General features: G+C 43.5%; 1 protein-coding gene across 5 annotated transcripts in view; it reads left to right on the top strand.

Moving 5' to 3' along the window:
- The window catches only part of MEST (mesoderm specific transcript), an 87,367-nt gene extending 66,047 nt beyond the window's left edge, over positions 1 to 21,320 (top strand). For 3 of the 5 annotated variants that reach the window (XM_068113285.2, XM_068113284.2, XM_068113283.2), the window contains 7 exons: positions 3,756 to 3,814; positions 4,274 to 4,314; positions 4,946 to 5,016; positions 10,012 to 10,113; positions 11,195 to 11,271; positions 11,500 to 11,563; positions 20,867 to 21,320. In XM_068113285.2, coding sequence (XP_067969386.2) covers positions 3,756 to 3,814; positions 4,274 to 4,314; positions 4,946 to 5,016; positions 10,012 to 10,113; positions 11,195 to 11,271; positions 11,500 to 11,563; positions 20,867 to 20,984 — 532 coding nt within the window. In that variant the 3' untranslated portion in view covers positions 20,985 to 21,320. The remainder of the gene's footprint in view (positions 1 to 3,755; positions 3,815 to 4,273; positions 4,315 to 4,945; positions 5,017 to 10,011; positions 10,114 to 11,194; positions 11,272 to 11,499; positions 11,564 to 20,866) is intronic. The other 2 variants (XM_078776350.1, XM_068113286.2) reach the window with 2 other exon arrangements.
- The last annotated feature ends 4,421 nt before the right edge of the window (positions 21,321 to 25,741 follow it).

The raw sequence follows: 25,741 nt of genomic DNA, 5'->3' as shown, positions 1-25,741 counted from the left end.
AGATCAAATTTTCACCATAGGAGGGACTCAGTCTGTAGAATATTTTAATGGTAATTATGACGTCACAGGTCACGTGGTTCGGGCGCCATATTGTTTTTCGTGAAAACACGGAAACCCCTTTTTCTCTGCAACGGCTGAACAGATCGAGGCCAAACTTTGCAGGCAGAATCGCATACCCATGACGAACAAAAAAGTCAACGAGCATGACGTCATGCGTCACATGGTTTCAGAGTTATGACGTTTTTAAGCATGAACCTTTAAAACCGAGCCCCTCCCTCATTTTTGATCCAATCGAGGGGAAACTTCACAGATCTGTTCCGCATGTCAGTCTACTAAAATGTCCATTTGGAATTTGCGATAGCTCACGTGGTTTGGCAGATATCGTTAATTAAACGAAAATATTAAAAAAATGGATATCTCTTCAATCGCTTTATTGATCGACGTGAAACTTCATACTATAGTAGCAGTCATGAAGAGTAACAAGTGTGCAAAATTTCAAGATGATTGGATGTACGGTCTGGAAGCTAGAAGTTGTTAATGCACGAAGAAGAAGAGGCGCCAAGTGTGTGGATTTAATTATTTATCACATGTACAGACTGAAAGCATCGTTGGACACGACCTGTCGCGGTCATTTTAACCTCAAATAAAATTCTAATTTAAGATTTGTCAATAGCTGAGGTATATTAACAAACGAATAAAACAGATTTGGTCAAATTCTGACTTTTTTAACTCAATCGCTTTTGACAGAGTTGTGACAATCTGAGGAAGAGGAAACCTCGCATTGGCTTCTCCAATGTGCCATAAAAAAATGGATATCTCTTGAATCGCTAGTACCTCAGACCGTGAGTTGGTAATAATTTATATAATTCACACAGTGCAATACGTGCAGGCCGCTCCACGGAGCGACCTTGTGGGCTTATCAACGAGGCGAGGCGTGACACACGTGTCTCAGCATACCTCAGATCAAGTTTGAAAACCAGCATCAGCCGTGCATAAATTTGCATTTTCGATCATTTTTGACAAAGTTATGGCACTTTGAACTTTGGTAGGGGACATGTATTGCAGCGCAATACTCAGAATTCTTGTTTTTTGTGTTTTATGTGTCGGTTTGACTTTTTGTGTGATTAATGTTCGCTCTTTCACGAGCCTCGATCTTGTATACAAAAAACAAACAAAAAAAATTCCATTGATGACGTCTTCCAGTATTTTTGTCATAATATTGCCTCCTGCCTTCCAGGTCTTTACTGGCACTTGATCTGGTTCAGTGGCTTTTCCTCTCTTCATATTTCTCATCCTGTATGTTTAATTTATACTCGAGTCACATGTGAAGCTCTTTGTTCCACGTCAATGTCTGTATTTCCTCTTCCGTCACTTCTGTAAAGACTAGCCTCCATGTCTTTGTAAGTTATTTTATTGAAAGTATCACATCACCAACTATGTTACTTGTCCTTCTTCCTTCTGAAACAATCTTACCTTCTGGTTATTCCGCCTACTTTCCATGCATTTTATGTTCAATCTATTCCCGTTCATCATTCTGGAGATCCATTTCTGTTCGAAATGCCGTTTTCATTTCTTCAGCCGTTTTTTCTTGCCACGCCACTTGAACTTTTCTCAACTGTCCTCTTATTAGTCCCCTACCGGTGTACACCGGAGGGGACTATAGGTTTGCACGCCGTCCCTCCGTCTGTCAGTCTGTCAGTCTGTCAGTCCGTCACGCAAAGAACAGTTTTCCGGACTTTTTTTCTAAACGCTTAATGCTAATGATTTCAAACTTGGTACATGGTTTCCTCATGATAAGTTACAGATCAAGTTCGAACTTCATGACGTTTCGATCATTTTTGACAAAGTTATGGCACTTTGAACTTTGGGAATTCTGATGATCCTTAACGCAGTGCCATTTTAAGTTTTCATTTCCTTTAAAAAACATTTTCTCTGCAATAATTGGACCGATTGAGATCAAATTTTCACCGTAGGAGGGACTCGGTCTGTAGAATATTTTAATGGGAATTATGACGTCACAGGTCACGTGGTTCGGCCGCCATATTGTTTTTCATGAAAACACAGAACCCCTTTTTGTCTGCAACGGCTGAACAGATCGAGGCCAAACTTTGCAGGCTGAATCGCATACCCATGACGAACAAAAAGTCAGCGAGCATGACGTCATGTGTCACATGGTTTCAGAGTTATGACGTTTTTAAGCATGAACCTTTAAAACCGAGCCCCTCCCTCATTTTTGATCCAATCGACGGGAAACTTCACAGATCTGTTCAGCATGTCAGTCTACTAAAATGTCCTTTTGGAATTTGCGATAGGTCCCGTGGTTTGGCAGATATCGTTAATTAAACGAAAATGTTTTAAAAAATGGATATCTCTTGAATCGCTCACACCTCAGACCATGAGTTGGTAATTATATAATTCACACAGTGCAATACGTGCAGGCTGCTCCACGGAGCGACCTTGCGGGCTTATCGAGGCGAGGCGTGACACACGTGTCTCAGCATACCTCAGATCAAGTTTGAAAACCAGCATCAACCGTGCATAAATTTGCATATTCGATCATTTTTGATGAAGTTATGGCACTTTGAACTTTGATAGGGGACATGTATTGCAGCGCAATACTCAGAATGCTTGTTTTCCTGGTCTCTGTTTTGCATTCATGGCTCCGTTGCCATTTCAAAGTTAATTGTGGAAGTGTCATGGATTAGAACAGAAAACATCAGCTTTGTCTCTAACCCACTCATTTGTTGTCCTCCACAATATCTACTCATGGTGTGCGCTCTTTAGCCTTCCCACTATCCATAGCTGTGCTACAAGACCCCATAGATGTTGGGATGGCCGCTGCACCACTCTCCATCGTGGATACTGTTGGCAATCTTGCAGTGCTCATCCACCTCAGAGTGCACTTCCTTCATTTTATTTTGGGGATTAATCCTTTAGCCTGTGAATAAAATGTCTAACTCAGCAGATAGCAGGGCACAGGATTTTATGTACTGGCAGCCTGTACTTTCTACTATTATAATACTTGTTGCTTTTGTTTTGAACCAACAGTATCAACTGTTGTCTCACCATACATTCTTAGCGCTGTAGCCGATTGCCCCATGACTCCTTATTTGTTCGTTTGTGCTTCTTATATCAGAGGAGACTTCCCTATCTGGAGACTCTCGCCATCCGCCACCTGAGATGTGCCCAATAGCAGCTCGTTCCGTCGACTGGATGTGCTTAAAAGTGTTTGATGTGTATTTATTTAGAATGTTTGTAACAGGAAAGGTTATATGGGATGAGAATTGTAGAGGTTGGGGGGTATTGAAAAACACGAGGACTCGGAAACGTTTTAAGATTGCTATCGTAATATCCAACTTTTTCCCAATCTGAAACTGTGACGTATCTTTGTATCATTTGGGACAAAGTTGGCCTGTGTATGCCATCACACAACATGGCCTGCACCATATGTTATTTGTCACAGAAAAAGCGGTTAGGTGACTTTGGTTAATGGGTAAACACTATGTCAGCTATGCCATTGGCCAGTGGGTAGATGCTATAGACATGTATTGTGGAGGTGAGGTAGGGAGGGGGGTGTGGGTGAGTAGAGCTTAACTTGAGCTGTTTTGATGTGGATAAGTCCTTATGATGTCTGGCAGTGTATGCACTATGCAGCCAGTCTTTTTTAGAATAAAACTCACATTTAATCCTAAGAGACATACTCGTTACATTTTGCCCACTTTTCGGGGATGACAACAAATCTTTCTTTCCATAAGGTATGAAAGCAGAGCTGAAGGACATTTGAACATCAAGAGCATCTGCTTCTCCAATGGCGGTATGCTGTTTCACTCACATATGTGCCTTGTGACCCAAACCCCAGCAACGACTATGTACATAACAATCCAAGGAGAATTATGACCTGAATTTCAATTCTGAGCAGATGTGGTTAACCTCTGGGTGTGCACCTTTTATTTGACAGTTTTGTATTTAGAGGTGAAATGGCATCTGCGTTGCATTGAATGAATGAATATGAATGATCGTTTTTAAGGCCATTTTCCCCGCGAGAGCAGGGGCTAGCCTTGCGGGCCCCATGACAATCATGGTTCCCTGTTTGAGGCAATGTTTTTATGGCCGGATGCCCTTCTTGGCGCCGTTGCATTGAACAGAAGTAAATGTCATGTTTCTGAAATCTCCCGATCAAACCCGATATTTGTTGTCATGGGTTCTTTTTTTTTTTTTATCCTCAACTTTAACTTAAGATCAAGTTGATATCTCGTAATTTATTTATTTCCAGGACTTTTTCCTGAAACCAACCACCCACGACTACTGCAAAAGGTATATTCATGTATCCCTTTTACTCTTCTTACAGGCACTTCCCTTTCTTGTTTTGTGCCGTAGATTTAAAAACGTCACCAGAAGGTGGCGTACTTCACTTGGTTAAACATTTGGGTTTATCATTGTTTGTTTTGGGGATGTTTACAGCACTCAATTTCAAAGGAACCATCTAAGTGCAAATTGCAAATTGTCCTTAGGGAATTTGATTGCCAACTGTGAAGCGGACTGGCATGGCATGTAAACCAGAGCAGGCAACTTACCCTCTCTCTGATAAATTAATGATCCAGATGGTGTTTTATTTTTTATTTTTTACTGACAATGTAATACTGACTTTCTTATTCTCCTGAAACAAGTGCAAACTCCAGAGGAATCCATTCCCCCCCACTGCTGCTTTCTTCCAGATTTTAACCAAAACATTTACGATGACAGTCTAATGTTCATACTCTTACACCACAGTACTCAAAAGTGTGTTATTTATCGGATTTTTTTTCACAAAGTGATGTTTTATACAATGCTATTCTTCATATACAACAAATATAACCCTACTTATAACTCGCTAACATGAAAGGAGTTATAGCATTTGTGTGTGCTTTTGCGTGTGTGTCTGTATGTGTGTTCATCACGTGCCCAGCTGCTGAAAGACGGCAGCTTGCTCTCGCCTATCCTCACAAGGCTAAGCAACTACTTTCTGTTCAAATCAGGGTGAGTGGTGGCTTATACTGTTCAGCTATTTTAATATTCAAAACTATGTTTCCACAAGAGTCATGAGCCTGAGCTGGTTGTGCTGGACACAAGAGGATGGAGTTACAAGAATGAATTTTGCAAATTTGTACCTCCGCCACAGAAGGTGGAATGAGGTTATGTTTTCACCCCTGTCTGTCTGTGAACAAGATGTCTCAAAAAGTTGTGTACAGATTCGGACAAAACTTGGTGAAGAGATTGCGTATGTGACAAGGAAGAGTTGATTCAATTTTGGTGAAGATCTGGATCCGGATCCAGCTACTAGAATTTTTAAAGTGATCCTTGCCCATTGAGTGATAGGGCTAAAACCGATATATAGCTCGATTTCTCAAAACGTTATCGACGGATTTGGATGAAACTTGGTGGAGAGGTTGGGTGTGTGACAAGGACGAATCGATTCCGTTTTGGTGAATATCTGAATATGGATTCGGATACGAGTATTATTTAATTTTTAAGTGATTCTTCACCATTGAGAGATCGGGCGAAAAGCGATATATAACATGATATTTAAAAAAGCAAAAGTTATGAATAAACTTGGTGGACGAGTTGGTTAGGTGACAAGAAGAAGCCAATTAGATTTTGGTTCTGGTCTGAATCCTGATCCGGCCCATCAGTGGGATATAAAACATAAACTGTTCAGCCTGGTGGAGGTATGTGCTCTACCGAGTGCCATTCTCGTATGTATTAGCCTACTAAATTTGTGAATTAACTACTAAATATGCTTTACCAGTGGGGCAGAGTTTTATTTTTCAACAGAGTGCCCTTGTTCATCCAAACACTTCTGCCACTGCTTCAGAATATTATGGATGCCTTCTTAATAAAATGATGTTGGACCCTGATTAATTCCTGCTCCACTACTTGGACCTCATCGTCATCACTGAAGTTCTGACCTCAGGGAGCAAAACAGATTAAAATCTGATTATGTAAGATTCATATTGGTTCTAAACCAAGCTTGTCAATGCATTGCACTGTAACCCTTGCCACGTGTGGGCACGTTGTCATGTTGCAGAATGATACCAGTGGTAAGTGCTCCGTGACGATTTGTGCTTATTGTTGGCTTGAATATTGTCCACAGAAGTGCAGAGTATGTTGTACTTGTTACTGTTTTATGCCCCACACTGAAGTAGATTACAATAACACCCTTCTGGTCCCAGTATAGTGTCATCACTTTCCTGACACTTGGACATGACTTGAACTGTTTTGGTGTTGGAGATGATTCTTGCATGGACACCCGTTTACTCTCGGGTTCATAATGCTGAACAAAATGTTTAATCCGTGATGAAAATGCATCGCCTTCTGCTTCGTATTGCACTGGAGAACAATGGCATATTCACAAAAGTGTCTGTTTGTGTTCATCTTCATCGGTGAGCATTTTTGGCACACGCTTTGCAGAAACCCAGACATTTGTGGATTACAGTTTGTACTGTACCATGAGACAAACACGTGATGGCAGCTATGTCGTCTATTAGTATTTGTACAGTGCCTTCAGAAATGCTAACATGAAATGGAGGTATAAATGGATAAACCTGGTGTTGGCTTAGCGGTTAGGGTGCCGGCTTGGGATCCTAGGATCCTGGGTTCGAATCCCGGTCGATCGCTGAATTAACGCCAGGGTGGTTGACTCAGCCTGTCATCCTTCCGAGGTTGGCAAATTGAGTACCAGTTCACTGGTAATTTCCTGTGTGTCACAAGAGGTGACTAACAGGGTTGGCGGCAGGAAGGGTATCCGGCCGTAAAACATCGCTTTAAAAAGGGGACCACGGTGCCCAAAAAAGGCCAACCCCTGCTCTGCGGGGGAAAATGGCCTCTAAAGGTGGTTCTTCTTTTTCTTCTTCTTCAGAAAGTACTCACTCACCTTGACTTTTTCACATTTTGTTGTGTTGGAGCCTGAATTAAAAATGCATTAAATTGAGATTTTTTCATCACAGATCTACACAAAGTTAGCCAAAGGACAAGATTGTGTGTCAAAATACACAGCAATGGTTTTTAAAAGAAACGGGTTTAATAAATAATGGGGTTGGGGAGGCATGGGAAGCGAAAATGCAAATAAAATAGAGACAAACCAATTGGAGCACTTGATGGAATGGTAACAGTTCAGAGGTATCCTTAGCGCTAACTTATTACAGCAGACTCAGTCGGGAACACGAGACGAACAGGCGGTGCGTGTGCGTTCTTCCCTGTTGAAGCGTCGGGAGGTGTGAAGCAGGCCGGTATTGCGGTTTGGCGAGGCTCTCCGCAGCTCACCACTAACGCCTGTTGGCTATTGTTGGATAGTTTTGGTATGGCCACAAGTATTCCACATCCCGCACAATGGTACGCGTACATTGCATTCAGAAAGTATTCAGACCCCTTCACTTTTTTCACATTTTGTTATGTTGCAGCCTGATGCTAAAATTGTTTAAATTCATTTTTTCCCTCATCCATCTACACTCAATACCCCATAATGACAAAGAGAAAACAGGATTTTAGAAAGTTTTGCAAATTTATTAAAAAGAAAAAACTGAAATATCACAGTGACATAAGTATTCATACCCTTTGTTATGACACTTGAAATTTAGCTCAGGTGCCTCCCATTTCTCTTGATCATCTTTGAGATGTTTCGACACCTTGATTGGAGTCCACCTGTGGTAAATTCAATTGATTGGACATGATTTGGAAAGGCACACACCTGTCTATATAAGGTCTCACAGCTGACAATGCATATCAGAGCAAATACTAAGCCATGAGGTTGAAAGAACTGCCTGCAGAGCTCAGAGACAAGATTGTGTCGAGGCACAGATCTGGGGAAGCCTACAAAAAAATTCTGCTGCATTGAAGGTTCCCAAGAGCACAGTGGCCTCCATAATTCTTAAATGGAAGAAGTTTGGAACAACCAGGACTCTTCCCAGAGCTGGCCGCCCGGCCAAACTGAGCAATCGGGGGAGAAGGGCCTTGGTAGGAGAGGTGACCAAGAACCCGATGGTCACTCTGGCTGAGCTCCAGAGATCCTGTGTGGAGATGGGACAAACTTCCAGAAGGACAACCATCACTGCAACACTCCACCGATCTGGGCTTTATGGCAGAGTGGCCAGACGGAAGCCTCTCCTCAGTGAAAGACACATGAAAGCCCGCTTGGATTTTGCAAAAAAACTCAGACTGTGAGACTCTCAGACTGTGAGAAACAAGATTCTGTGGTCTGATGAAACCAGGATTGAACTGTTTGGTTTGGCCCTGAATGCATGCCGTGCCAGTTTCAATGCGGAAAAGGGAGACAGCTAGTTGCACTAATAAATACTGTGGAGTGTTTTCATTCTGTAAAGTAACTCACGGGGATGACGTGTTATGCAGCTGGTGGAACATCCTGTGAAGCTCTCGATTATAATGCAGCTAAAATTCGCGGCTAGTGCAGCTAAAATGTGCGGCCTCGAAAGCCATGAAAACGCAAAGCACACAGCAGTGAATGGAGGAGCAGGTCAGCTTGCGGCTCGTAGAAGATGTTTTTTTTGCGTATGTCCGGTTGCTTTATGCATGGCTGGTGAAAGATGGGTTTTTATAAATGTCAAGCTAGCGGCCTGTGAATTCTTTTTTTTGCGCGGTTTTCTGAACACGGCTGCGAATAGGGAAAAAAACTCCGCGATTTCGTGGAACACAGCCGCGAATAGAAAAAAACCCTGCTAATTCGTGGGACACTTTTCCGCGAATAGAGAAACAGGTCACATTTTATCAACCGCGGATACACAGAACCCACGAATAGCAGGTATATTTTATTATATATTAGATATATTTAATTATATATGAGATATATTTTTGTACGCCGCTCCTTTCCTGTGCCATCTCCAGGCACTGCATTACGTCATTGCCGGGCACCGAAGGGGGCTCGGCAATGATGCACACTGAAAGGGAGTACTCAGTTTTCACTCTGGTAGATTGTTTTCTTGTTTGTTTTCTTTCGTTTTTGTTTGTCCGGACAATATCTCAGCCATCCTTTGAGCTAGGAAGTTCAAATTTTGGCACAATAGTGAGCAAGTACTTTGTCAAAAATTTATTTTTTGTTTTTTTGATTAATCAATTAATTGATTAGTTATTTAATTATTAGCGATTAATTAAGTAATAATACATTTCCTTTCTCTTCTGGCCATTATCTCAGGCACATTTTGAGTTAGGAAGCTCATATTTGCATGCCAATGACCAAGTGATTTGGCTGTAAAGGCTATTTTTGATTTATTGATGAATCAATTAATTATTTGATTAATGACTATAAAAAAATTTGTTTTAGTTGCAGATTCGGATGAAATGGTGGTGGTTTATGTGTTCTATTGGGCAATTGATTGATTATTTGATTTTTTTACGATTATTATTTATTTATTTTAATTATTAATCATTTATTTATTTTCTTTCTAATCTGGCCAATATCTCAGGCACCTTTTGAGCTAGGAAGCTGATATTTGTCTGCAAAGGGTATTTTTGATTTACTGATTAATCAATTAATCGATTAATTATTTATTGATTAATAAATTTTTATTTATTTATTTAAATTAATGACTTATTTAATTAAATTCCTAAAAGTTGCATCTTCGGAGGAAGCACTAGTGGTTTAGTTATGCTATTAGCCAATTGATTAAGAAAATATTTTATGACAATCTTTTATTGATTTTAATTATGCAATTGATCAATAAAATATTGCGCACCTCTCCATCCAAATACAGTCTCTATGAGCTGCACGGCGGTATTCCCGGGCACCAGAGGCCGGAGGCGCCCCGGCAATGCCGCACTGGAGGATATTTAATTATTTGGCATGGGGGCGGTGTACTTTGAATGTATCTGTACTTTTTTTTTTTTTTTTGCATCATAGGTGAGAGCAAGTTCTTTTTTTTCAAATTTACTTATAGTTAATAAATAATTTTTGGTTTCTCAAGGAAGGGGTGTACCATTCCCACTCACACAACTCCCTCCTTCCCTTGCTATATTGTGCCCCAGCCTGCGGGAGGTGTTTGGCGTGCATACCCAGCCATCACGTGAACGTTTTTGGGACATGTGGGTGGCACTGCGTCGGAACGATGGACATCTGGCATTAGCCAGGTAACTTTAAATCGCCATTTTTTTCTGGAGTGCTTGTTTAGATTTACCTCGAGCATGGCTTCTAGCCTTTCTTGCAGACATATGCCATATGCCATATGTGGATCAGACTCGGCAACGGTTGCTCGAGTGAGATGTGCATGGAAGAAGTTTCGGGAATTGAGTGGCGTGCTGATGATGAGGGGAGTGTCGTTGAAGCTGAAGGGAAAGATGTATGCTGCATGTGTGAGAAGTGTTATGATTTATGGGAGCGAGACATGGGTAATGAACGTAGAGCAGCAACGAAGGTTGGAAAGGGTGGAAATGCGAATGGTTTGACGGATGTGCGGAGTATTGTTGAGAGAGAGGAAGACAAATGATGAATTGCGAAAGATGATGGGAATAGAGCCTGTGATTGATGCTGTGAAGAGGAACAGGTTGAGATGGTTTGGTTATGTGTTGAGGAAGGATGAAAGTGACTGGTTGAGAAGAGTGATGGAAATGAATGTAGAAGGAAGTAGAAGACTGGGAAGACCGAGAAAGACTTGGCTAAAGATGGTGGAAGAAGAAATGCGGGCAAGGGGGTTAACAAGGAGAGATGCAGAAAATAGGGCAAAATGGAGAAGATTGTCATGGGGACCACAAGGCTAACCCCTGCTCTAGCAGGGAAAATGGCCTTTAAAATGCATGTTGTTGTTGTTGTATATGCCTTAGCCATACTCACAATTTTTCGACTCTCATTTGCATTCCCCTCCACTCATATATCCTGCATCAACTGTTAGATTCTCCCCATTCCTCACCTCATACCTCACACTACACCGCCCATTTTGCCAACCCCCTCCCCACCACACGCCACACACTAATCTACCTCAATGTATACATTAAGACTTGGCAAATGTTCTGCGTATAGTCCCACTTGAATTGAAGGCTGTGGATGAAACATCAGACCTCTGGGTCTTTGTTGTCACATAAGATGCAAAATTAGTTGTGCCCCCTTTGCTTTTAACTACCTTGTGAACTCGCAAAGATGTGAATGTGGTGTCCCAAATCTAATTGGTTATTCTCCGTTAAGAATTCATTGATGTAGCCACAATGTTGCCCTCAGTTTGCTGGGGTACATTGAGGAGCGCTGGGAGAACCGGCGGCGCTGGATTGGAGTTCTCAATGAGACTCGGGTTCCATGTGAGTGAAATTTCACGTAAAATAAGTAATGCCTTGCCTTGCAGATTTTACATTCTTTTGCATTATAATTGTGTCTTCTGCTGGTGTTTTTACTTTTGAGAGTATGAGAATGAAGAGCTGCTGTTGGAAAGATGAAATACATAATTTAGCATCCCATGAAGTGGTGTAAGAGATGGTAAGATAATCGAAAATAAAATAATTCTGAGACTGATTTTAATGTTTTTTTAGTGCATTTGATCTATGGACCGGCAGACCCCGTCAACCCTCATCCAAGCTTTGTGCAGAGATTCAAGTGAGTGCTTTTTGATCCGCTTGCAGCTTTCTCTCCACTTGTGTGTCATTTATCATGATTTCTTGTGTTCACTTCATGGGACAATAAATGTGATGTATGCACATATGAAAATAACATTATACAACTGGAACGGCACTCAGTAGAGCGCATACCTCTGCTCGGCTGAACAGTTTACGTTATGTAGTCCATCGATAGACATATCTGCACCTGGAATAATTGTTTAGAATGCATGTACCTGCATTCTATGGAATGCATCTTCCTTAACCAAAATCGAATCGGCTTGCTCTTGTCACCCACCCAAATCATCCACCAAGTTTTGTCATAACCTGTCCACAACATTTTTGAAACACCATGCTATGTATCATATTTCGCCCTATCTTATCTCCCAATGGTGAATAATCACTTCAAAAATTCTAGCATCCAGATCTTCACCAAAATCGAATCAACTCGTCCTTGTCACACATTCAACCTGTCCACCAAATTTCGTCCAGATCCATCCATAACTTTTTGTGATATCCTGCTCACAAACAAACAGTGGTGAATACGTAACCTCCATCCACCTTCGGTGGCAGAGCCAGCAAATGCAGTTTTGCTTGAATGACGAGAGCAATAAGAAATTTGGAGAAAAACACATTAAAAGGTGCATACCAAAAGTCCATACCATTCTTATCTAACTCTTGAAACGGGAAAGTCTTCTTTTTTTTTCAGATAATACCACAGATATCACTTTGCCACAATGTTCTCCATTTCCGGTGTACAACCGCCATCATTTTATTCACTCATTGTAGCACTGAATGAAGGTGTAAGAATCAGCGTTACAACATTGGCTCAGATCATGAGTTTAATATCATTCGATCCCTAACAATACCTGTAAAGTGAACCAGCGAACATCATATCAATATTCAGCATACATCTGAACTAGTAATGAGTTTACATATGAGCACAAGCAAGCAAGCCGTAACAAAGTGGCGGTACGTACCATCTAGTTATGCACCAGCATAGCATACAGTTAATGTCTCAGGTATGATCACAGCGCTGAATGACCGAGTTCTTATAACGGCCGCGTAGAGGGCAAAAGACGCATGACACCTGGGTTCAGACGTTCGACAGAACTTCATGACATTCTCCCCGGCGTTAAATCTACACTACCCCTAGGGGTGAAAGCAAGCAGAATAGCAGAATAGAAACTCAGGTAGCAAAAGAGTACATAGAGCAGCAAGTCATGTCAGTCCCAGCCGTAGCGATTGGGGCATCGAGTTTCTCTTCCGACGCGTGCTCGGTAAGCGGTGGGAGCGTCAACTGCGAGACCAAATTCCCCCATGTCGGAAGAAACGCCTATCTCGGGAGATGGCGGCGGCGGCTCAGGGCCGACCGGATCGGGCGGGAGCGGAGCCGACGGTGAATTCCCCATCAATGGGCCCCCCTGGCTGAATTCCGGCTGAACGGTATCCTCGCACGGAGCAAGATGACGCACCGAGACTGTAGACTCGCGTCCATTTGGCAGCAGCACTCGAACTTGCCCGGGATTGGCTTGGAGAATGTGAACCTTGTCGACAAGCGGGTCATATTTACTTTGACGAACAGCGCGTTTGAGGAAAGCCGGTCCGGGCTCAGCTAGCCAGCCCGGCAAAGGTCGAACAGCCCCAGAACGGCACGAGAAACGGACGGTCGTGAGGAGTTTGATTAGTAGCTGTGCATAATGAAGTCCTGATCGAGTTTAACGCCCCATGCACCATCCAAGTCCATCGGTCCAGTCCTAGTCCGCGAGACTTAAGGCCCAGAGTAATGGCCTTCCGTATAATGCCATTAAATCTTTCCACCTGACCGTTCACCTGTGGCCTGTACGGGGTAGTATAGCTTGAAGCTATATTGCGCTGGAGCAAAAAGGTCCTCACACCCTGGGACAGAAACACAGCACCTCGATTGGTGTGTACGTAAGCCGGATTCCCCAACATGGAGAACAAAATCTGCAGACACCGGATAACCGTCGCAGCGGACATATCATTGCACGGGAAAGCAAAAGGGAATTTGGAGAACTCATCAACTATCGTGAGGAGATAGCGAGAGCTTTCCGAGGCTTGTAGGCTAGGAATAGCAGGGAGACACGAAGCCGGTAGAGGCCTTTTAAAGTCCATTGTCAATCTCTCCCAAGGCCAAGTAGCCTGAATCAGTGTACCCATTGGCGGTTTGTAGAAACGAGGTTTGAGTTCAGCACAAACGGAACAAGTGCGACACAGCTGCCGAATGTCCTCAACAGAGTAGGGCAAATTGTGACTGTGCACATAATGAGCGAAACACGTCACTCCGGGGTGGCACAACGTTTCATGAAGAACACGCAGATCCTCAAAGGAGGTGAGACTCGCACACACCAAAGGGCGCGATAATGCGTCGGCGGCGAGATTATCCCGGCCTGGGCGATACTTAATAGTGAAGCAAAAATCGGCTAGCTCTATCCACCGGCGAGTGATCTTTTCGTTCTTAATGTGTTGGGCATGGCGCGTGTCGTAAATGAAAGCGACGCTTTGCTGATCAGTAATGACATCAAAACATTTGCCAAGCAGATAGGGTCTCCAACGCCTAATAGACTCAACGATGGCGTATGCTTCCTTCTCGACAGACGAATGACGTTTCTCCACGGAGGAGAGAGTCCTTGAAAAGAAGGCTGCAGGTCGCCCCCCCCCCTTGAGAGAGCGTGGCATCTATCGCGTGGTCGGATGCATCGCTTTCCAAAACAAAGGGTTGACTGTCATCGATAGACGACACAGTGGTGCCAGCTATGTCGGACTTCAGGCCATGGAAAGCGGCTTTGGCGGCATGACCCATGGGGAGCACTTTGCAATCTACAAGCGGGCGGAGCTTTTCAGAAAAATTATGAACCCACTTCGAGTAATGTGCAAATAGTCTGAGGACATGCTTCAACAAAGCGTGATCATGCGGTGGGGCCATGTCGAGCAAAGGTCGCAGCCGCTCCTTGTCTGGAGTGACAGTGCCCTGGGTCACGGTGTACCCCAGGAGATCTATTGTGCGGGCGGAATAGCGACATTTAGCCTCGTTCAGAGTTAGCCGATACGTGCGCGCAACCTGGAGGAAATGCCGCAAATTAGCATCATGATGGGCCTGATCGTACACACAAACTGTTAGATTGTCCAGGTAAACAAAGACATCGGTTAAGTGTTCCTTAGCGATTATGTCATCTCTGGCCCATTGAAAACATGACACCCCGTTTGTGACCCCAAAAGGTAATAGAGTGAACTGGTACAACCTCTGTCCGGATTCAAACCTGGTGTAGATGCGATCGGCCTCCGCAATAGGGATCTGATGATACGCGCTGCGGAGATCTAATGTGCTGTAGATCGAGTACTGGGCCACCTGCCGAACCAGGGGATCCAATCCCGGGAGTGGGTAGGCGTCCAGTTGCGTAAACCGATTAATCGTCTGCGAGTAGTCGATTACCATGCGTTTGCGATGATTTTCTGTCTGGACTACCAGAATTTGAGTCCTCCAAGGCGATCGACGAGGTTCGATTATACCCTCCTTCAGAAGTCGGCTAGTTTCCTCCGCTATAAATTGCGTGTCAGCCCGCGAGTATCGTCGCGATTAAACGGCAACCGGGGTGCAGTCAGGAGTCAAATTTGGAAACAGCGTCAGGGGTTCAATTTCCATCCCGGCCAGAGCACACACAGAGAGAGTATTGTCACCTCCAAATTCCATTTCCAAGCATCCATGTCGACGGAGAAAATTGTGACCTAGTAGCACTTCTGCACATAACGTTGGTAAAACCATTAAATGCACATCCGGAAACATTCAGCCATTGATCACTAGCTTCAGCCGGCATTCGCCTTTGGTACGCAGCCAAAGAGCTTGGGAAGCCATGAAAATGCTGCGCGTTGTCCCGAGAATCGGCCAGCCATGCTTCTGGACGAGCCGCAAGTCAACATAGCTATCAGTAGAGCCCGTGTCGATCAAGGCGTTGGCCATCTGTCCCTCAATCGTGACAGGAATAACAGCGATGGTTAATCCGGGTGGACCTGTAGTTGTTGAAACATCCAGAGGTGGCGATCGAGCCACGCGCGCAGGTCCGACGCCAGCTCGCATCGAGCGTGAAATCGCCGCGGGCGATGAAATAGTTCCCGTCAAGGGCGTGCGTGCCGTGCGAGGCCCGTGCGGGGAGATCACAGTCAAGGGCGCCTCACAGGCTGCGAGTGGATCCTAGTCAAGGTCGCGTGAGATGCAGATTGTGCCCCGGACCGCGCGAAAAGCACGGACAATGTCGGGCGAGTTCGCTGGCCCCGTGTCGATCGGCATACCTTTGAGAAATGACCTTTTCGTGAGCACGAATGGCACGTCGCCTCGCGCGCGGGGCAAACTGTCCTCAAATGATTTTGATTCCCACAAAAATAGCACTTTGCGGTACCCCCGGCAGATGGGGCCGTGGCAGCAGCGGCAGTCACGCTTGGGCCCGAAGCCTCGAGAGTGTCCGTTGTCCCCGATTCCAGCGGAGGTTCAGCATCCGCTCGCTCCGCTGCAGCAGCCCTCTCCGGTCGCTCACCGGTTAGCCCCGCAGTGACGTACGGACGATCGTATGCTTCAGATTGTCTCCTCGCCTCGTCGTAAACGATCGCCGCCTTATGGGCAGTCTCAAGAGTTAAATCGGCAGTCTCTAGCAATCTTTGACGTATCATCGGTGAGTGTACCCCGGAAACAAATGCATCTCTCATAAAATCATCACAGACCTGTTCATGGGTTCTCAGTTCACCTGTCCAGTCCTTCGCTAAATGGCGGAGATCCTGAACGAAGTGATCGATGGATTCCGAAGGGTCCTGCCGTCGTGAGGAGAGCAGATACCGGGTGTAGACCGTGCTTCGTGTCTTGATGTAGATCCGGCGTAGGTCCGCTTCAGCTGTATCGTACGTGACGCACTGAGAGATGTACTGACAGACAGAATGGGACACACGTGAGTTAAGCACCGCGAGCTTTGTCTCATCCGTGAGATCAGCTTGGGCTCTGAGGTAACTTGTCAGCAGTCAAAGCCAGTGCTGGAGCTGGGCAGCCGAGTCCGGGGCTTGTGGATCTTCTCCGAAAATCGGGACGAGTATCAGCTTTTGAGTCATCGTTGTCGATCAGGACAAGAGACGAATGATATTAATTGTTGAAAGAATCAGAGTTACAACATTGGCTCAGATCATGAGTTTAATATCATTCGATCCCTAATAATACCTGTAAAGAGAACCAGCGAACATCATATCAATATTCAGCATACATCTGAACTAGTAATGAGTTTACATATGAGCACAAGCAAGCCGTAACAAAGTGGCGATACGTACCATCTAGTTATGCACCAGCATAGCATACAGTTAATGTCTCAGGTATGATCATAGCGCTGAATGACCGAGTTCTTATAACGGCCGTGTAGCGGGCAAAAGACGCATGACACCTGGGTTCAGACCCAGGCACCTGGGTTTTGACAGAATTTCATGACAAAAGGTATTCATGAGTGTATGTTTAAACCATTTTATAAACAGCACTTCCGAGCGAGAGCAAATGCCGATGAGTCATGGAATTATCATGATGAGTGATGAGTAATGGAAACTATGACTGAATGATGGAAGTAACAGGAAAATAATTTGTTTGTGGGACAACCAGATGTCACTTGGAGTTAGAGTTGACAGATAGTTAGGATGCGTTGGCAAAATATTGATGCCCTATTCCATTGAGAATTATATCACTACTCGAGCAGTGTGAGGCGATCCTTTGTGCTGATGAAGAATCAAATTGGCATTGATGACAAGTGGGCAAAAGTTGACATTTTCCAAGAGGACACAAATGGAACTAGCCAGTTATACTTTGGCCTTTTGGAACAGAGTGAGACAGGCATCCACTGATTTGGATTGTTCATAGCATATTTGAAAGTGTCTCTCATGATATTGAGCTATGGTTGTCTCAAAAAATGCTTCATATTATGGTTTTCCTTGTACTCCAAGAGAACAATTCAAGCAACATTAATCAATCAATGTCAGCATTGTATTTCAAATGAACGTGTTATTACTTGAATGGCTTTATCATTGTAAGATCATTTGACAAATATGTTTACCCACAAATATTATTCTTGTGTGAGCGAGGGGTAGGTATATAAGATGATTATTTGTCAAACTAGCTATCACCAGGTGGTGCGATACATTTACATAGAGAATTGGGGTCTTACCCCCACCTTGAACTCCCTCCCTCAGATAAGCTACCCAGACAGAAACCATACTTTGGGTACCCTGAGGCAAAATGCAAAATTTGGTTGGATTTGGTCGAGTATGTTTTTGTTTTTTAAGCATAGAGAGCATGTCCCAAAAGTGGTGTCGTGATCTGTCTGTAAGCTCGCTGCACTTGAATGGAATTTACAATTGTGAAGTATTGTTCAATAATTGCAGCACGTTCTTGTCTGTGCATATACAGAAGTGGCCAACGATATTGGCACCCTTGCACTTTTCACGGCGTAGCCCACAGGGCAAAGCCATCTAGAACAGTGTTTGTCTGTCCATATGTCCCCTCAAACGTATACCAATCAGAGCTGAGGATCTGGTCACATGACATGGTGATGTGATTACGTCTGATGTCATTACGGCGGCTGACTTCGCACACCGCCATTTTAATTCCAATTTCGTTCAGGCTGAACATATCGTCGAACCTGTCATATACAGTGCATTCAGAAAGTATTCAGACCCCTTCACTTTTTTCACATTTTGTTATGTTGCAGCCTTATGCTGAAATCGTTTAAATTCATTTTTTCCCTCTTCAATCTACACTCAATACCCCATAATGACAAAGAGAAAACAGGATTTTAGAAAGTTTTGCAGATTTATTAAAAAGAAAAAACTGAAATATCACATTGACATAAGTATTCATACCCTTTGCTATGACACTTGAAATTTTGCTCAGGTGCCTCCCATTTCTCTTGATCATCTTGGAGATGTTTCTACACCTTGATTGGAGTCCACCTGTGGTAAATTCAATTGATTGGACATGATTTGGAAAGGCACACACCTGTCTTTATAAGGTCTCACAGCTGACAATGCATATCAGAGCAAAAACCAAGCCATGAGGTCGAAGGAACTGCCTGCAGAGCTCAGACAGGATTCTGTAGAGGCACAGATTTGGGGAAGCCGACAAAAAAAAATTGTGCTGCATTGAAGGTTCCCAAGAGCACAGTGGCCTCTATAATTCTTAAATGGAAGAAGTTTGTAACAACCAGGACTCTTCCTAGAGCTCGCCACCTGGCCAAACTGAGCAATCGGGGGAGAACGGCCTTGGTAAGAGAGGTGACCAATAACCTGATGGTCACTGGCTGAGCTCCAGAGATCCTGTGTGGAGATGGGAGAAACTTCCAGAAGGACAACCATCACTGCAGCACTTCACCGACTTTCTAAAATCCTGTTTTCTCTTTGTCATTATGGGGTATTGAGTGTAGATTGATGAGGGAAAAAATGAATTTAAACGATTTCAGCATAAGGCTGCAACATAACAAAATGTGAAAAAGTGAAGGGATCTGAATACTTTCTGAATGCACTCACTGTACAGTCACGTGAAAAAGTAAGTACACCCCATGTAAATTTTGACTTTTTCAACATATTTCAACATACAGCTATTTGATCTTCATTTCAACAATATTGATTGATAAAGGTGATATAATAAAACAAATATCATGAAACATTTACATTTTGTAGTCCATTGTATAATTTAAATAAACATAAATGCAAATTTTGCATGTGGAAAAAGTAAGTACACCCCTACATTTATGACTACTTCAAATACCTAAAATTAGAATCAGGTGCACCAGCTCAGGTGCAAATGATGAGAACGTCGTTAGAGAGGATCTTGGAGGAACCTGTCTTATTTAAACCTCAGACATTAAGTTTGGTTTGCTCTTTGTTGTTGAAGTGTGCAGCATCACCATGCCTCGATCAAAAGAGCTCTCTGAGGCCTTCAGAAAGAAGGTTATAGATGCCTACGAGTCTGGGAAGGGATTTAAAAAAGATCTCCAAACAATTTGAAATCAATCATTCGACTGTCCGGAAGATCATCTACAAATGGAGAAGATTCCAAACAACTGCCAAATTGTTCAGGCCAGGCCGCCCCAGCAAGTTCAGCCCGAGAGTAAACCGCAACATGCTGAAAGAAGTCTCTAATAACCCCAGAATGTAATCCCGGGACCTACAGGTAGCTCTTGCCACTGTTTATGTCAAAGTGCACGAGTCTACCATTAGAAAGAGGCTGCACAAATTTGATCTACATGGGAGGTGTGTCAGGAGGAAACCTTTGCTGTCCAGAAAGAACATCAGGGCAAGACTAAAGTTTGCCAATGAACACCTTGGCAAAGACCAGCACTTCTGGAACAATGTGCTCTGGACAGATGAGTCAAAGGTGGAGTTATTTGGCCACAGTACCAGAAGACATGTTTGGCGAAAACCAAAGACAGCATTTGACCACAAGAACCTGATACCAACTGTAAAGCATGGTGGTGGAAATATTATGGTTTGGGGCAGCTTTGCTGCATCAGGGCCTGGGCAGCTCACCATCATAGAATCCACTATGAATTCTTCATTGTACCAGAGGGTGCTTGAGGATAATGTGAGGCCACCTGTCGGAAAGTTGAAGCTCAACCGAAGGTGGACCTTGCAACCTGACAATGACCCTAAACATACCAGTAAATCCACCAAGGAATGGCTGAAAAGAAAGAAATGGAGGGTTCTGGAATGGCCAAGTCAAAGCCCGGATCTTAATCCCATCGAGATGTTGCGGGGGGATTTGAAACGAGCTGTGCATGCAAGAAACCCCTCAAACATCCCACAGCTGAAAGAATTCTGCATGGAGGAGTGGGCAAAAATTTCTCCCAGTCGATGTCAGAGACTGGTAGACAGTTATAAGAAATGCCTACTTGAGGTTGTTTCTGCCAAAGGGGGCAATACCACCTATTAGAGCCAAGGGTGTACTTACTTTTTCCACATGCAAAATTTGCATTTATGTTTACTTAAATTATACAATGGACTACAAAATGTAAATGTTTCATGATATTTGTTATATTGTATCACCTTTATCTATCAATATTGTTGAAATGAAGATCAAATATCTGTATGTTGAAATATGTTGAAAAAGTCAAAACTTTACATGGGGTGTACTTTCTTTTTCATGTGACTTTGTCTTTCAAATCTGGTATCAACATATGAGGGAAATGTTTAGATGGGAATGACAAGTCTACCAGCTAGTCTACCAGTCTACTAGTCTATTCATTATTAATACGAAGATGCTGCCTTTCAGATCTGTGGTTTCTGAGTCGGCTGTTACTGTTCTTCCAGCCCACATCAGTCACTACCCGCATCTTGAAGATCCACGGGGCTTCTTGCATGCTTATTTCACGTTTGTCAATTCATTTTGACAGGGATATTAGATGACCATAATTGCACTGGGCATATTGGTCTTTTTGTTATAAAAGTTATCCATCTGCTCATTTTTTGTTGCCAAAGTCACCTGTTCTATTTGCCATCTTCTATGTTCACTTTTGATGTGGAATTACATTAAGACTCAGCTCTTTAAGTTCAACAATGTAATTTTAACTTGAAACCTTCTGTTGAGGCTCAGCTTGGTGCTGCCCTTTGAGGGTACTTCTGGCATCGCTGAATGCATACTCCTTATGTTTAGGCTTGAAAGATTCTTGAGTTTGGTGTTGAATAAATTCAACCATTCGAGATTCTGGAGGTTTCGATCAAAAGGGCATGCTTTGTTTTTTTTGTCATCAATGTTTTTTTTTTTATGCTTTAGGATGACATGTGGTGTGCTTTCACCTGTTGATAGTACTTTGGGGCAAACCCCACTTAAAAGAAAAAAAAGATGCACCCGGCCAAATGTGTAGAAAAAAGTTTTAATTTGAGATCTGCAAGGTTGCTGAGAATTGTTTTTGAAGGAAATCAGCTGATGGAAAATTTCCATGAATAACAATCTGGCGTATCACCACCATAATCCACTTCTCTAGTTTATTTTGTTGTTCTCCTCTTTGTCCCTTTATAAGAGGTGAGGTTTGATGGCACAAAACTCCTGCCATGCCTTGACCACAATACTCCTCCACTTCTCGCCCACTTTCCACTGCAACAACCAGATCGGCCACATACAATATCTACCGCAGAATACCTTCCTGTTTACCAGCTCTGTCACCATGACAAACAGGAGTGGGCTGAGAGCGCTTCCCTGCCTCCAACCAATGTTCACATTGAACTTCTCTGACATCCCAGACCCAACCAAAACTCTTCCCTTTGTTCCCTTGTACATCCTTTCCACCAACCTAACTTCTGCCTCTGGCACACCCATCCATCTCAGAGTCACCGTATCTTAACAGTATCATAGGCCTTGTCCAGATCCACAAATCCCAATGCCATTTCACCTGGCACCTCCAACCTCTTCTCCACCAGCTAGCTGTCTCAGTGCAAACATCCCATCTGTCGTTCCCCTACCCTTTCCCTTTCTAAAATCCTGCTGCTCTTCTACGATCTCCTTCTCCTCCATTCCAGAACCCTCTCCAGCACCTTCATGACATGACTAAGGAGTGTAATGCCTCTGTATTTCCCCAGATCCTGATCACCCATCCCCCTTCCATATTGGCACAATTAACCTTGTCCTCCACTCCAATGGAATTGACCCATCTCTCATCATACATTTAACCCCTTTTTCCACTTGACTCCGACTTCTCCCGTTGCAATTATCATCTATGTACACACCTCATCAATGCCTGGCGTCCTTCCCTTTTTCATCCTCTTCCGTGATCTCCAACTCCACTTTCCCCTCCACATAACTTGGTAGCTCCAGCCCGCCGTTGCTTCCTTCCCAGTTTATCAGCTGTCTGAATTATCTGTCCCACACCTTCAATATTGCACCCCTCTCTGATACTAGCCTCCCGCCACAATCCTTTAATCGTCTCTCCTCACACCCCTCCCCCCTTCACTCATGTCCTTGGTATATTCACCCATGTCACGAGCCAATTTATGGATAATCATCCTCCCACAATCCTCTTCCAACTTGTTGTGCACCTCTTTCATATCATTCCTCGTCTTGTCCACAGCTCTCCTTGCTGTTTTCTTCTGCCCGTACAGGTGCAGCAACCCCACATTCGGCTGCCCCCCTCTATCCTTCATCTTATTTTCGCCAACTGCTTATGCTACTTCCTCCATACCTGGTTTCTATCCCTCGACGATGCACCCTTTCCTGATGTCCTTCCACACAACACTTCTGCAATTCCCCTAAATGCCGCTCCGTACTTCAACTCCTTCTCCAAACATTCCACTTCTTAGCTAAGTTGCTCATACCTGGCCCTCACCCTCTCCTTGGGTCACTCGGGTCATCAATCAGAAGCGTTGTCCTGGCTGACCTGCTGGACCTCCTACCCTAGGCAAGGATCTCCTCAAGTTTCATATATATTAATCTGTGATCGGAAGATAAAATTTCTAATAGACCAATCCAATGTTCTTTCACTTTGATGTTTTATAAAAATATTTAAGAGGCTGCTTTTTTCATATTTGCACTAACTTGAGTATTTGGAATTAAACTCGTGCTGCTCTTGACGATGTTGACTCGGGTGTCGAAGAAGGCCCAAACTATGCCATCAATTCGATCTTAAATTGTAATTGCATCAGTATCTGAAACTTACTTGCATATCAGATTGACTTTGGCTTGTATGCAACCTGTGGAATTTCTTACCTTCTAAAGAATGCAAGGAATTCCTCGAAATCCTTTTTAATCTCGAACACTGAGGGCTTCCTTTTTTTGTTGTTGGACGGAATTTGTAGTCCACAAGAACACCAAAGTACTTGCCAGTGATGTCACTGTTTTTCAAACCATAACCAAAACACCATGAAAAAGGAAAATGATTTTGTTTGTATGTCTCTGATGAGTATAAAAGATGTAATGGAAAATACATTTTCAGATTAGAAAATACACATTGGACTTTTTCAATTCCAGTTACTTTTAATACCATTTCAAGCCTGGTGTTGGCTTAACGGTTAGGGTGCCGGCTTGGGATCCTAGGATCCTGGGTTTGAATCCCGGTCGATCGCTGAATTAACGCCAGGGGGGTTGACTCAGCCTGTCATCCTTCTGAGGTCGGCAAATTGAGTACCAGCTTGCTGGGATGAATGATCCCGGTGTGTACCCCGGTTTAGAATAGGTACACCGTATCCCTGCGCATCGTAAGAGACGACCAAGGGTTGGCGTCAGGAAGGGCATCCGGCCATAAAAACATTGCCTCAAACAGGGAACCGTGATTGTCATGGGGCCCGCAAGGCTAACCCCCGCTCTAGCGGGGAAAAATGGCCTCAAAACGATCATTCATTCATATTTTATTCATTCTCACTCTATGCAGGTAATCAACTGAAATATGATAGAATCCAGATGTTTTATCTGACAGTGGTTAAAGATATTTTATGCAAAATCCAAGAATAAATTTGTTTCCTATTATGGGTTGATGTTTGATGACCTACTCCGTTTCTTCCTCTTTTTTTTCCTCTGAAGCATTTTTTTCTCCACTTGTGGTAGTTTTGAGTGAATGCATTCCATAAATCTCAGTCTGAAAGCAACTTTTGTCAAAACCATTCTTTCTATACTTCCACCCTGAGGCGATGATACTTCTTGGTTTTGGGATTTGTGTGATCTCGGTTCAACATGTAACAGGTGATGAGAAAGATGATGATGCTGACCACGAAGGAAGAGCAGAACCCGCAGATCAAACCTTTCAGCAGTGGTGTCATCCCATCACTCATCAATTTGGTAAATGGGGGCTTCTTCTTCACAAAGCATTTTACATCCTGCAAAACTGAAGGGTCAAATTATCATACAGCTGCAGGGTCAACCATGGGGGAGGGAGAGAAGGGGTTCCATATCATTGCCATTTTTGCAAATGTAATACAATGTGTGGATTTGAAGTTGATAAACCATGCTGAAAATTTGTGACATCCTTTAACCACACTAGTAGTAAAGAAAAATAAAGTTTGTAATTAGTTTCCCATCATTATAGCCATCTGGTTTTCATTCAGCACCCACTAGCCCAATAGTGCACCTTCAGAACCCCGCTTGAGCCTTTGCAGTTGCGATGTTGTGAGTTCAAGATCCTCAGCAAGCAGGCCGCTATTCTCGATGACAGCCTTGTATCCAAGAACCAGTTTCTTGGCACCCAGGATTTTGTCTTGGCCGATACCCTTCAAGAGCTCTGCACACAGGGTACGAATACCAGTCTTTGGCTTCAATTTGGTGGGGAATGTACCCACGGATTCTGGCTTGTAACTTTGCTTTTCAAGTCGACTTGACGTACAACACAAGCCCCTATTATGGGGCAGACAAATTTATTACTTGTACCCATTCACTCAAGTTTGTTGTACAAATGGAGTTAGTATATACAATATAAGTAAATATATGGATCAAATTAACAGGGTAGAGCTCCAAAGAAATATGATTGCTTTTCAATATCAATCAGCTTTTTAATTTTTTTTGTATGCAGAATCGAGGCTCGTGTAAGAGCTAACACGTTGAACATGAAAACCATGCACAGACATAAAACATGCAATGAAGGGAGTGGGGAACAAGAGGGAGAGAGGGAAGCACACAATCACAACAACAGTAGAGAACAGGGACGTCGGTAGATCTGTGGAAGGGGGAGGGAAGGGTACACGGTATAAAGCAAATGAACACTACTAGGAATTTCAGGAAAGAAGCAGATTTGGGGTGTTTTAACGGGGGTAGAGAAGATCAAAGGTTTTTGATGAGGGAAGACGAGAGATGGTGGTGAACAGCTGTTTTAAAGACCTGGAGGGAGGAGTGGGATTCAAGAGAGTGAGGGAGTTTGTTCCAGAGGTGGTAGAAAATAGAGATGAATGAGTGAAGGTGAGCAGAGAGTCTTTATTTTGGCTGTTTCACCAGAAGAGGGTTGCTGGCAGATCTTGTAGGAATATTTGGAATATTTGTAGGAATATTTGGGGGACAGAGCACAGACAGAGCTGGGGGAGCAAGGCCGGAGAGGAGGCGGTAGAAGACAGAAAGACCACCAACTGCCTGCGGTGAGAGAGAGAAAGGCCCTCGGAGATAGCTTCATCACTTCCAATTCTTCACATTGGTGAAGACACCAATAATTCTGAAAGCTTTTGTTTCAACCGCGTG

This window comes from Myxine glutinosa, chromosome 4 (genome assembly GCF_964187855.1).
Source record: "Myxine glutinosa chromosome 4, kmMyxGlut1.1, whole genome shotgun sequence".
Lineage (NCBI taxonomy): Eukaryota > Metazoa > Chordata > Myxini > Myxiniformes > Myxinidae > Myxine > Myxine glutinosa.
Note: the sequence above shows the minus strand (reverse complement) of the source record. Positions and strands in the feature narration are given on the sequence as shown.